The sequence below is a fragment of the Gymnoscopelus braueri genome (genome assembly GCF_963280865.1).
Source record: "Gymnoscopelus braueri genome assembly, chromosome: 10".
Taxonomy (NCBI): Eukaryota; Metazoa; Chordata; class Actinopteri; order Myctophiformes; family Myctophidae; genus Gymnoscopelus; species Gymnoscopelus braueri.
The window spans coordinates 31,174,419-31,186,918 of record NC_137611.1 but is presented as its reverse complement, the minus strand read 5'-3'; the positions used below and the strand labels follow the sequence as shown (position 1 = coordinate 31,186,918).

Sequence of the window (12,500 nt, the reverse complement as noted above, 5' to 3'; positions counted from 1 at the left end):
CTTTTAGTACAGCCACTGTCTAGCCACCCGCCCAATGTCAACATAGACTTGTCAGAACGTGCCTGCATCTACCAAAATACTTTAGAAAAGCATCAAGTCTCATCAAGAGAGTATCAACTTGCCGTGAATGGAGAAAATAACTGAACAAATTGCCTAAAAGTAAGTTACAGTATCATTCTAATGCAATGAAACCTAATAAAAAGTTTTAAATTTTTTTTTTTATCTGAGCCACTGACTATTTGAAATGAAAAGAATTATACCATCTGGCTGGGAAGAGAGAACGTCATGTTTTCACAGTACAAGCCATAGAATGAGGGCTCCATGCAAAACATGTGTATTAGTGTCAGAAAAAAAAACCTGCTTTACAAATTTATGACTTCTTATTTGTAAAACAATGTTAAGTATTTCCGACACCCTACATCCGTACAGTAAAAGGCATGTAATGGCTTTAAAGAGACACATTAGTGTTTAGGGCTGGCACCTCAAAGCATGCTACAGTAATTACAGTGTTGAAGACGGTTTACTGTCAATCCCATGAATGACTGACAGACTTACTAGACTCAGATGAAAGGGCCAATTATGGTTTTAAGCGCTGCTGCGTGTAACATACTGTAGGTGGTTTCAACCACAAAAACACAAGGAATTTGCTAAATACTTTGGCTCACAATGGGATCATAAAGGCATATCTAAGACCCATTGACAAGTTGGTCTGATGGATCTGATAGATCCCTTTTGGACAAACAGATCTGTATGGCCAACAGCTACCATAGGTTAACAGTATTTGCTTAACTAAAAGCTTAATTAACCCTCCATAAGTCACAGTTACATTAGGTTCTCAGGTCAGGCCATTTTGATGCTTATTACTGTAAATCTACAATGAAGTAAGCCAGGACCTACGGAATTGGGGTGACTAACTCGGACTAACCTGAATTAATGTAATCATTTAAATCACTTCTGGAGAAACAACAACTTTATAGACAAAGTGCTCTAGAAGACCATCCGGTGTGGTTAGAATGTGTGAGGATGTCTTCACTGTATTATGTTCGGTTTCTTTTTGTACTAGGCTGCAAGCTTCTCTGTTAAATGGGCAAGTAGAAACAGTGTTGTCATGAATGCACTTCAAGCAGGAAATAGTGAAGAGAATGTGCCACGGCCACCTCTTGATAATCTGTGTAATCTATGCAAGTAAAATGCTATTTGTCTAGTTAATGTCTTAGTTACACCAGGATTCTTGTTGTGAACACAGGATAAGGGTTAAAAAAAGATTGAATCTTGCGTGCAGCAAAATGATTGATGAGCAAGTGGGGTCAGCATCAGCACCAGATTCAGAGTTCTGGTGTACAAGTTTACTGGTGTAAAAGCTCCCACTTAACTAATAGATAATCATAAGCGTACAGGGGAAAAAAGGAAAATGTCAAAAAAACAAAAAAAAACAATATCAAATATACAGTACATAAGGTGTAAAAATGAAAATAAAGGCAGAGTACTTCAGTCTCTTCTTGTGCAAGCAGCAGCAGATATTATTTGAGATAAATATACCTAATGGTCATTATTTAGGAGGACAAAGGACTGTGACACTGACACTGACTCTTTAACATTGTCAGCATGCAGGTATTGCGACACTGAAAATAGCATTCAACAGCTAAAACTATCATCTGAAAAGGTACTCTTTGTCAGTTTAATACACAACACAGTTATTAGATTCCAGTTTATGGTCAATGTGGCCTTGCATTCAGACAACCACCTTACCACTCTATTCACTTACAGACAGCATAACCACATACAGTAGCCACATGCCAATTATAATGAAAACCATGGGGTGCCTGTCATGGGAAGTTCAAAATAGCATTCTTGCTTACACGCAGTGCCAAGGGTATATTTGAGGGGGCACTGACCTGCGTGCCAGTGCCCTTGTTGGTTCACATCATTTAATGCAACCCCTTGTGTACTGTACAATTTAGGAAAGTCAGTTGAGCCACCTACTACTATTCAAGGATGTGCGAATACAAGCAATACAAATGTGGGAAATACAGTATACAAGGGAAAAAAATTAAACTTATTTAGAGTTTACGGACACCCTAAAAAACAACAATGGAAAATCACATCCCTAGACCTTTCCCCATTGAGAGGTTTCAGAACTCATAGTAGGACAAAAACACAATCCATTGCAGACTACTAAGGCACAGTAGGAAGCATTGATCCACTTACTCACAGCTAATATTGGATTACTTTGATTCCAGTATCTATTGATAAGAAGTCAAATGGGCAATCTGTTTCCACTTACAGTATGTAATTTTCATAGCTACGTGTGAGCTGTCACTTCCCAAGCTTTACAACCTGTTAAACACGCACCACCTGTAGCATGACAACACTACAATTATAAATGAATGTATTATGTAATATGGTGGTGTTGACATGTCCTTTGGCAACCGAAGCAACAGCTTGTTCATATTTGTAGTTATTCTTCATAGAAGAATCAGTGGGCTTTCTTAATCCTGACTGAGTCTGCTACCTTGTACCTCTCCTAAAGATCAAAGGTCAAAGAAAAAAAAGGTAATCTTCCAGTCACAATGTCTACATTGTATCATTAGCGTGACAAAACTGTTTGTCCTAAGCGTCTTGGGTCGTTCAATGTGACACGGTCAAACATGACCGCATACGAGCCATTCCACGCCGTCATAGGCTATGTCGCATTTGGGCCATGTCCGTGCAGTGTGGCTGGTGCTACGACTACTGTCAACATGAGAACAAATACTGCAGATAATACTGTACATGTGCGAATACAGCGATGTTCACTGTTTGTGTTAACAGAAACGGCTATCTTTACTAGAAGATTTACTGGGGAAGTTTTACAGATTGCACATGTTAAATGACATGGGAATCAATCACTATCTGGCCTATGTGCAGACTGTCTGTGTGCAGACAGTTTAATGAAAAACGGTTTTGCAGGTATTATTAGCTCCCTTTGAACAATTGCCAACACTGACTCTTCTGCCAAGTCAGGCCTAGGTAACAATGTTGTGTTTTCTTGAGGTAAAACATTTCCCCTGGCACACTTCACCTGACGCAGGTCATGCAGTAATTCTGTTGCACAAGGTGACAGGTAGACTGAATTCAACTAACATTAGATGATCACAATATTACCTTTTCCTCATTGCACAACATGACATCTTATGATCAAAAGACCACAATCGTGCAGTGTGCAAGCAACTTAAGAGGTGGACTGTCCATTGAATTTGCTTTTTAAAACGATTGCATGGAAGAACAGAATTCACATGCACAGACAGTTCAATGCCTGTTGAAAGTCATTCCCTAAATAAAAGAACATATATAGTACACACTTTACATATGAGACACAACCTGGAGTGACCCCTTCACCTGTGAAGTGAAACTAACTGCTGTTTTTCAACCAGAGGTTACTTGGGACCCATTAGCGCCCGGGTCACTCAAAAACATCCTAACATGGTCACATTTGGGACAGACAGACTTACATGGCCGAAGCCATGCCAGTCGTGCCGGTCTTGTGTGCCAACTGCCAAGAGAAAAGCAGATGACAGCCTTGAATGTTGACACCCAAGTGAAATAAAGCACTGTGATGGTGTTGCATACTGTCACAGCACTGTCACATACTGTAGTCACCCTTCCAGTCATTTCTCACTGGAGCCACTCCAGAAAGCTGAGCTTCTTCTTCATTACATCACAGGGCAGAGTCTTTGGCTCTGCTCCTGGCTTGGGTGAATGCCTTGACAATGTGCACAGATCTAAGCTAAACTACCTGAGATCATGTAACCTCATGCACATATCCAAAACAAGATTCAAGGCACGTTCAGTTAATTTGATCAATAAAAAAAACAGGTGGTATTGTTTTTCCACACCCAGTTCCAACACCTGGTCCAGAAAACTTTCAGTAAAACCCAAGCAGTGATAAAGGCTGTGGTGCAGGCCTAATACTGAATATCAGTGTGTTCCTTTGATCTCTAAAAGCGGTCAGATGCCAAGTTGAGGCCAAGCAGTGACCATTATACGCCCTGTCAGCTTTGGTAGAGCGCCAAGGCTTTGAAATGAACCTGGCACAGGTTGCGTGTATCCATCTCCTGCAGCACGCTACCCCACTAAACACACGCGATTTTATTCAATACAGACAAATGGACAACAGGTGGGGTGAGGAGGTGAAAAAGAGAGGGAGACGAGATGAAAAGCAGCAGGTTAGTGGCAAAAAGGAGAATGAAAGAATGAAAGGAAGAAGATACCCTAGTGGTGTGCAGCAGGAGGTGAGGCAATGAGTGGGCGTGTAGTATACATAAAGCCTTGTTTTGCAGGTGGGGCGTGGTTTTCATTATCATATTTGTTCAAAGATTACGTTTTCCCCCTCCAGTGATTTACTCTTTACACTATAAATGAGCTGGGTGGTACCATAACGTTTGTTGGTTTTAGCTTATTTGCAATGCTTTAAGTCATAATGTATTTACATAACAAAACAATAACAAATACAAATTACAATCATTTCCCTCTACCAGCAGTAATCCACTGGAGTAGTACCTGCAGAAACACTGCCCTCTCACTGTATTTTGTGTTTTCACTTTGTTTCTGTAGATTGGGCCACAACAAACAAAAAGTAAAAACACCAAAATACAGCAAGAGGGAAATGTGTGTCTGCAGGTAAACACCACCACCACACTACTCCAGTGGCTGGTGACTGCTGGTATAGAGGGAATTATGTGTTAAAAAAAATACCATTTATTGTTCTGTTATGTAAACACAGGTCAAAGTTACATACAGTACTATGCCTTAATGCAGGGGTTTTCAACAGGTGGTCCGTGGACCACTGGTGGTCCGTGAAGGTATTGCACGTGGTCCCTGACCATGCATTTAGTAATGTAGAAAGTGAAAGTGAATATTTTCTTCCATGGAACAGTGCAATAATGATCTGGTGATGATGCGTCAATGTTGTCAGTTACTGGGAAGTCGGAGCCGGAGGTCAAGAAACTCTACAGAAAATCTCAAGGAGGAGAAGTGTATGGGAGCCGTTACATTATGAGTTGCTACATGTCTGATTGAGTCATCATTATTAGGAAAAGTGCCCATATAATCACATGTGTCTGCTCACTCATACATAATTACAAAACATGAGTTTAGTGGAAGGTTGGATAAAGTAAGAGAATGTTATAAGGGTAGCTGTGGGGTAGGAATAGATCAGTGGTTCTCAACCATTTTTTTAAGCTCTGGACCACTCACATATTTCAGTTAAATAATGCCTGGGCTTGATATAGTTTGTTGCACATAGTATCGTGCAACACATTAAATCAAGCCCTTAACAGTCATTATTTAATTGCAAGCTTTTTCTCACACACCACGCCTATTAATTCAATATATTAATATTTTCTTACATTTGATGGACTTATTAAATATTATTTTAATACATTTTACAAAGGTATTTTATTATTTTTACATTTATTCTACATGTTAAAACATTTCCCCATGGACCACCTGCAGGCCTAATTATGCCATGGACCACTATTAGTCCGTGGACTATTGGTTGAGAAACAGTGGGATGCAGACATGGGATGCATAGCAAGTGTTACCAAAGCACTAATCTTAGTCCATATCCCCACCCAACACAACAGTGGTCCCCAGGTTGATTCTTAGTCAGGGTGGTGGTCCCTCATTCACAATCAGTTGAAAACCCCTGCCTTAATGTACTCTCGCTTTGATTAAGCCACGCACGTGCACGTGCACGTGCACACACACACACACACACACACACACACACACACACACACACACACACACACACACACACACACACACACACACACACACACACACACACACACACTTCTCTGAGGTTTTCATAGGGGGTTATTATAAGGATAGGCTTAATTACAACCCCCGCTGCTAAACTAAACTAGCTTCATTATGAAGCGGTGAAAGAGGCGCGGTCCCATAGCCTGGAGGGACAGTCGCGCTTGTCACTTAAAAATTGTCACCTATGACAACCAACTAGCCAATCACATCGCGACCACCCTTGTTGGCTATGGGATCTATGGTCTTTACATGAATAATGGAGCCAATATGCCCCCCGGGATTCTCATCATATCAGCGGCGGAGGGCGAAATTACACACTGGAGTTAAGTGGAGCGTAGGAAATGTTCTCTGTGTTTACATTGGCCCTGTCTGTGCAAACACAATCATATATTCATGGCGCACTTAGTAATTTGTTTTGCTTTTAAGCGGAGTTATTCCATAGAGAAAGAAACATTCCAGTTTGCTCTTTAACGACGAAATAATGAAACTACCAATGAGTGCACAAGATGTAAACAGCAGTTTGTATGAGCCTACCTGGAGAGAGAAGTGTGCAAGTCCCCTGTTTACTCAGTCTTCACAAAGTTTCATAATAATGTATATTCCGCAGTTGTCTTGTGTGCTGGATAGAGGCTCTTATCTCTTTACGTGTGGAAGTTCCAAGTGTGATGATTCCAAGTTTATTTTGACAGCAGCCCCTCGTTAACGCCTCTCTCTCTCTCCCTCTCTCTCTCCTCCCTCCTTGTCTCTCTCTCTCTCTCTCTCTCTCTCTCTCTCTGTGTGTGTGTCTCTGTGTGTCTCTCTCTCCTCCCTCCTTCTCAATCTCTCTCTCCTCCCACAATCAGCTTTCTCTCAGCACCCCTCTTTCCCTAGTTCAGGACTCCCACACTCTTTGCATGGATCAGGTGCATTATTATAATAAATAAACTCCACCCCTCTCTCTCTCTCTCTCTCTCTCTCTCTCTCTCTCTCTCTCTCTCTCTCTCTCTCTCAACAAACCCCACCTCAGCAAATATGCCTGGTCTTTCCTGTCTGACTTGCTGAGCAGTCCCAGTCCATAATGTTATGGCATTGCAAAAGTCACTTATTCACAACAGGACGAGGCCTTCTCCCGCTTCAAGATCAAAATGTAAATACATCAAATTCATTCATGTAGTTCTGTGATTCAAACTGACGTTTCTTTACATGAAGTAATGAAATGAGAAATTGCATTCTCATTAGGATACATGTGATGCATGAAACATGCGCACACCTGTGTGTCTTCACGTGTGCAGACACGCAGGGGGTCATTTACATACACCTGTGGTCTTGTGTGCTAGATATTTGCCTTTAAAGTTGAATGGACTCTAGTTTACTGAGATGTGTTGTCAGAGAATAAGAATACTCCAGGGATTCTGGGCTAACAGGGTCCCTCAAACATGACATACAGGAGGGGTAATAGTGCCACAGGGCCCCATCCAAGCACATCTAACCTAATCCCAACAACCACCATGTGCCCTGTAGCCATGTGGCTTCCCGCATCCAAGGAAATGTTCCATTTACCACTTAAAAGCCCTCCTTTGTCCTATGACAAATAGAGAAAGTAGCTGATCTACAAGCTCACAACAATATATGTTGTGCTGCAGAACCTCATGTACAAATGTATGTGTAGGCCGGCTGATTCTGCCAACAGCATAATTTAGAATTCTGACTAACCCTGTATTAAGTTTGCTCAGGTTTGTCTCTAAACTGTGGAACCATTGCTGTGTAAAAGCCTGAATATGAATTTATGATTTTATGTGGACTATGTAAGCCTATGTATTTGAATGTACATTTTTATGTTACTATGGACCATGTGTCCTGAAGAAAGTTGGATCTCAGTATACACAGTGAAACGCTTGCGGTGTAATTTGTAATTTATCCATTTGTAGGAGTTTTTACTGTGTAGGCCTATACCTGCTGTCTCACGCGTTCCTGGTGGCCCATGATGATGGCTGCATGGTGAGGGTACTTGTGCTTCAAGTGGTCCAGGAACACTTCCTTCTTGCGCTCCATCTCCGAGTGCTGCATCATCAGGTCGTCCAGCTCGCTGTCCCCGTCTCTAGCGCCGCCGGCTCCGTTCCCCGGGGCGGTGGTGGTGGTGTAGCGTCTAGGCAAGGTGCTAGGAGAGCGTGGCGGCGTGTTGGAGAGGCCCAGGTCGCTGTTGGAGCGGAAGGTGTAGCCCGCCTGCTGCTTCTTCTGAAGCAGACGCTCCGTGCTGCTGCTCTCGGCAGCCGTGGAAGAAGGCAGTGACACTCTGGACAGGGAGATTCCTGGCTCTGGAAGGGAGAGGAGAGGAGAGGAGAGGAGAGGAGAGGAGAGGAGAGGAGAGGAGAGGTGAGAGAAGGAATAAGATTTAAGAGGAACTTCAACACACATTGGAATTTGGCAAACATTTAAGAGCTGATTTCAACTGCTAAATTATAAGCCATTATCTCCTATAGACCCCTTAACAGACGACGTCACACTGCCTCCAAACGTCACACTGGCTCCAAATGAAACCCATTCTGTCAGGTCTCGCTAGGGCGCGCCTCACTAGCCAACACACTAGAGGGGGTTGGGGTGTGCTGAAACCAGCGCACCCCTAAACAACAGGTTGAGAATTGATTGCATGAAACAATCACCTGTGCATCCAGTCTCAATGTTGGTAAACAAATAATTGGTCTATTATTATTATTAAAATAAATAAAAGGGGCCCGGGTCGCTGGTGTGACAGTCCGGGCACCTAGGCTGCTGACAACGTGTCGCGGGTTCGAATCCCGATCCCGACGACCTTTGCTGCGTGTCACTCCACATCTCTCTCTCCCCATTTCCTGTCTGTCTACTATCAAATAAAGGCACAAAAGCCCTAAAATAAATCTTTGAAAAAAAATAAAAGAATAAAAGGTTGTTGTGAATTCCAGCTACAGCTCTGGTACAGCCACAGCACAACAGAAGTGACTCAATCATTAATGGTTATGCCTGATTGGCTTATTTCAGGCCTGTATAACTCATCATGTCTCTTTGTATTGTTTTCCATTCATCAGTGCCATGGGCTTGCAATATCTGGACTTCACCGAGCTAAACTTGGATGGGTAATGCCACTGCACTTTGCCTGACCCTACTGTTTACAGACTGTGTGTGTGGGTGTGCGCGCCTGTGTGATGTGTAAGTATAGGCTATGCACTTTGTACATCTCATGTGTAGTTGTCGCATCATCATGTCACCGAATTCTGTACTAATGTACAGGACAGACAACTGTCACAATGAACCAAGACATTTGATTTAATGCCGGAGGTTGCTATAAGACATCCTATGTTATCACTTGAACAAACCTTGTGTGAACCTTGTGTGAACTCTCTGGCTCTGTGAGTGTGCGTGCGTGCGTGCGTGCGTGCGTGCGTGCGTGCGTGCGTGCGTGCGTGCGTGCGTGCGTGCGTGCGTGCGTGCGTGCGTGCGTGCGTGCGTGCGTGATGTTGGGTATTCATACATACATATATTAAAGACTGTATGCTTCTCACTGTAAACATGCATGCATTTGATTGTGTGTATGCTTACGTTTTTGTTTTGGGCCTTTTTTATTTTAGATTTTAGTTTATTTGTGCTTAAGGAAGAAATTATCTTCCACTGTAGGTGCATACATACACATACAGTAAGACATACAACATTGTACAAATCGTACAAAATACAGGATTTACAGTCAAACTTAATTACAGGGGTCACACAACAGAAACAGAGTCATGAATTGACACTATACACCACAAACTGGATTTTTTTTGCAGGAGGTTACATATTTAAAGTTCATGTGGGAACAAAGCTCTTGCATTGGTAAGTCTGTACCTATAGCCAGAAGGAGGGGGATGAAATGCTGTATATAGAGGGTGATCTGGGTCATATACGATTTTGAGTGCTTTGCGGATCAGGGGGAGTTCATTCACATTAGAAGGAACCAAAAGTAAAGACGGACAAGGGTCAAACATTCCTCTGACCCAGAAGGATCACTTATGAGGGAAGTACCAGTGTAAGAAGAAGGAAGTGGTGTAGAGGAGAGGTTTTCATGTTTCTGATGCATATATATTTTTAAATAATATTATACTAACATATCACAAGTAAACTTTACATATTCAGTACAATAGTCTAAGATTTATAGGTACCATTGTACAGTATGACACAATACAACAGTGCATTTACAACAACTGAGGGGCCTTCAGGTTTAATTCTTAAACTCTTGTATTTTACATAATTTAGTAATGACCTTAGAATGTAGTGTTTAGTCTCATTCACTTCTAAAGAATATGAATGTAGGTTACAGTATGTATTCTTTCGCTCTTTCTGTGTATATATATATATTTTGTTTTCCTGCTTAGCAGCAGGATTCTTGCATGAAATGTGAACACAAATAAAGCCTGACCTAACTTGACTTGTGAGGAGTGGTTCAGTGTGGACGTACTGTAGTGTGTGTACAGTATGACACCGCAAGAGAGGGATCGAGGAGAGCAGGAGAAATACCAGCAAATGAGGCATCGTTGAGAATATGCACTGTATATTACACAACACCCTGGCAGAAGCACAGGTAAATGTTTGCTTGAATTTCTCCTGTACTCATGCAAAACTGAGAGAGCGAGAGAGAGAGAGAGAGAGAGAGAGAGAGAGAGAGAAAGACAGACAGAGAGAGATACAAATAGATGAGGGGTCTTTATATCATCTTGTCTTCAGTCCTGTCATCCAGGTAGAGCAGATTATAGTTATCACAAACACACACCTCCTCCCTACACGTCAGACAGACAGTTACAGCACACGGCTGCATTTCACCTATCATTTCTTTCTTTTATTTTATTTTTGTGGAGCAGTGGTGTGGTTGTGGTTAATTGTGGTTTGGCTTTATGACATTTTGGCCCCTGGTATAATTCTGCAGGAGGTTACAGCCACTGGATTGTTCTTTGCGTAGTTTGTTTTATGATTAAACAAATAAAATAAAACAGTCAATTAAACATTTGTCCCACCGTTTTCTGTGTTTTGAAGAGATGTTGGACTCAATTATAACTTAGTTTTCAATTTCCCCTGTAGTCAAGTGAAAACCCCACCAGAAGAGTAATGTTGGTCTTGGTTGAATAGCATTATCTACCTGCTGTCACAGAAAAATTAATTAAATAGTGAGAGATTAGCTCGAAGTACGTTTTGGATGCATTACGGGGCATGCTGAACACAATAAAATCCAAATAATTAATTTAACTCTAGAGTGTAAAATGGACCAATAAGGTGTAAGGGTTATTTTCTTTTACACTATTAAGAGTTCAATTAACATTACTGTATACAATAACAACTACCGGTATATTGCTATAAAAGTTAATAAATAAAGATTTGTGTAGTATTTCTGCATAACTGTGTGTGTAATCAAATGTTGCAGGTGTAGATATAAATGGTGTAATCATTTAGTTAATTAAAACTAAATCCGGAAAGGAGTATGAGTGTCCAGATAAAAACTTTTTAATTAACTGAAAAGTTTTTATCTGGACAGAGTCATACTCCTTTCCGGACAGAGATAAACAAGAGCTCTTTCATAGAACAGGAGCTCTTTCATTGTTCAAGGTCTCTTGGGAAAGAAACAGTGTATTGTTTATATGAAACACATTTTTATTTTATTTTTCAAATACGAGAATGAAAAGAGAACTATGCACTCATCCTACCGGTCCGCTGATTCCACTATAGGGGTTGCACCATAGTGCACCTTTCTGCACAATTAATTAATTATTTACAAACTAATATGCCAGCCCAGATATTATCGCTGGTTGGCCAATTCTGGCAAACAGCCTACCACTGTTCTATATTGTAGACGGGAGAGTGAAAACCTATGATCTGAATACTCATTCTTATATACATTCTCTCATTGGGCTAACTTTTAGGGAGTGAAATAATAGCAAAATTAAACAGTTTCTGTTGCTGAGGACCCCCTCCTCAAGGACCCCTGGCGGACCCCACTTTGCTGTAGGGAGTTCAGTGTCTCACTTATGGGAGCTTTACTGCACATGGGCTCTATAGTGACCACTAGAGTCGACCATGTCATTGTTCATTGCTTCCTCTTCATTCTCCACTAAGCAAGAAAACAAGCACCATGCTGTTGGCTGAAACTACTTTACAGTGTAGCACAGTGAATCATACCCAGACACACCCATGGGTATCCACACAGGGCCATGTGTGAAAAACTCACTATGTGTGTACAATTGTCCTCTTGCTCGTAAATTCCCTTCCAAAACCTTTATATCAGTGGTAAACCGAGTCTAAACATGCATCCTGAATTTCCGATGAGCCTGTGATGATAATGCCAGCATGTTTTCATGTCTCCACTGTTGAGGGAGCATGAAATAGTACGATTTGAAATAGCATTGTTATGCTAACAGGCATTAGTACAGCCAGTTTATTTATACAGTTATAACTCTGCAAGTGTACAAATGGAATGGGTCCATTTGGTTCCATTTTGTACACTCGCATGATTTAAATTAACACTGCAAATTTTACGGAAAGGCTTGTGAGTAAAAATACCTGGGTGACTCAGACATAGATACTGAGATGCACATACCCGTTGTAACACACACGCAAACACACAGTACAAGCACAATACACTGGTTTTGCATACATTGTTGAGGGCATTGTGCAGCCATAAGTATGTGGTGGAACTAAATAATTACCATAGTCTAAATGCC

The 12,500-nt window shown here is 41.4% G+C and overlaps 1 protein-coding gene across 4 annotated transcripts in view; it reads right to left on the bottom strand.

Annotated features, from left to right (window-relative positions):
- Positions 1 to 12,500, bottom strand: part of LOC308093269 (uncharacterized protein) — a 94,635-nt gene that overhangs the window by 54,072 nt on the left and 28,063 nt on the right. For 3 of the 4 annotated variants that reach the window (XM_080439542.1, XM_080439543.1, XM_080439544.1), the window contains exon 2: positions 7,738 to 8,099. In XM_080439542.1, the coding sequence (XP_080295668.1) occupies positions 7,738 to 8,099 (362 nt within the window). Of the gene's footprint in view, positions 1 to 6,339; positions 6,546 to 7,737; positions 8,100 to 12,500 lie in introns of those variants that run through there. The other variant, XM_080439545.1, reaches the window with a different exon arrangement.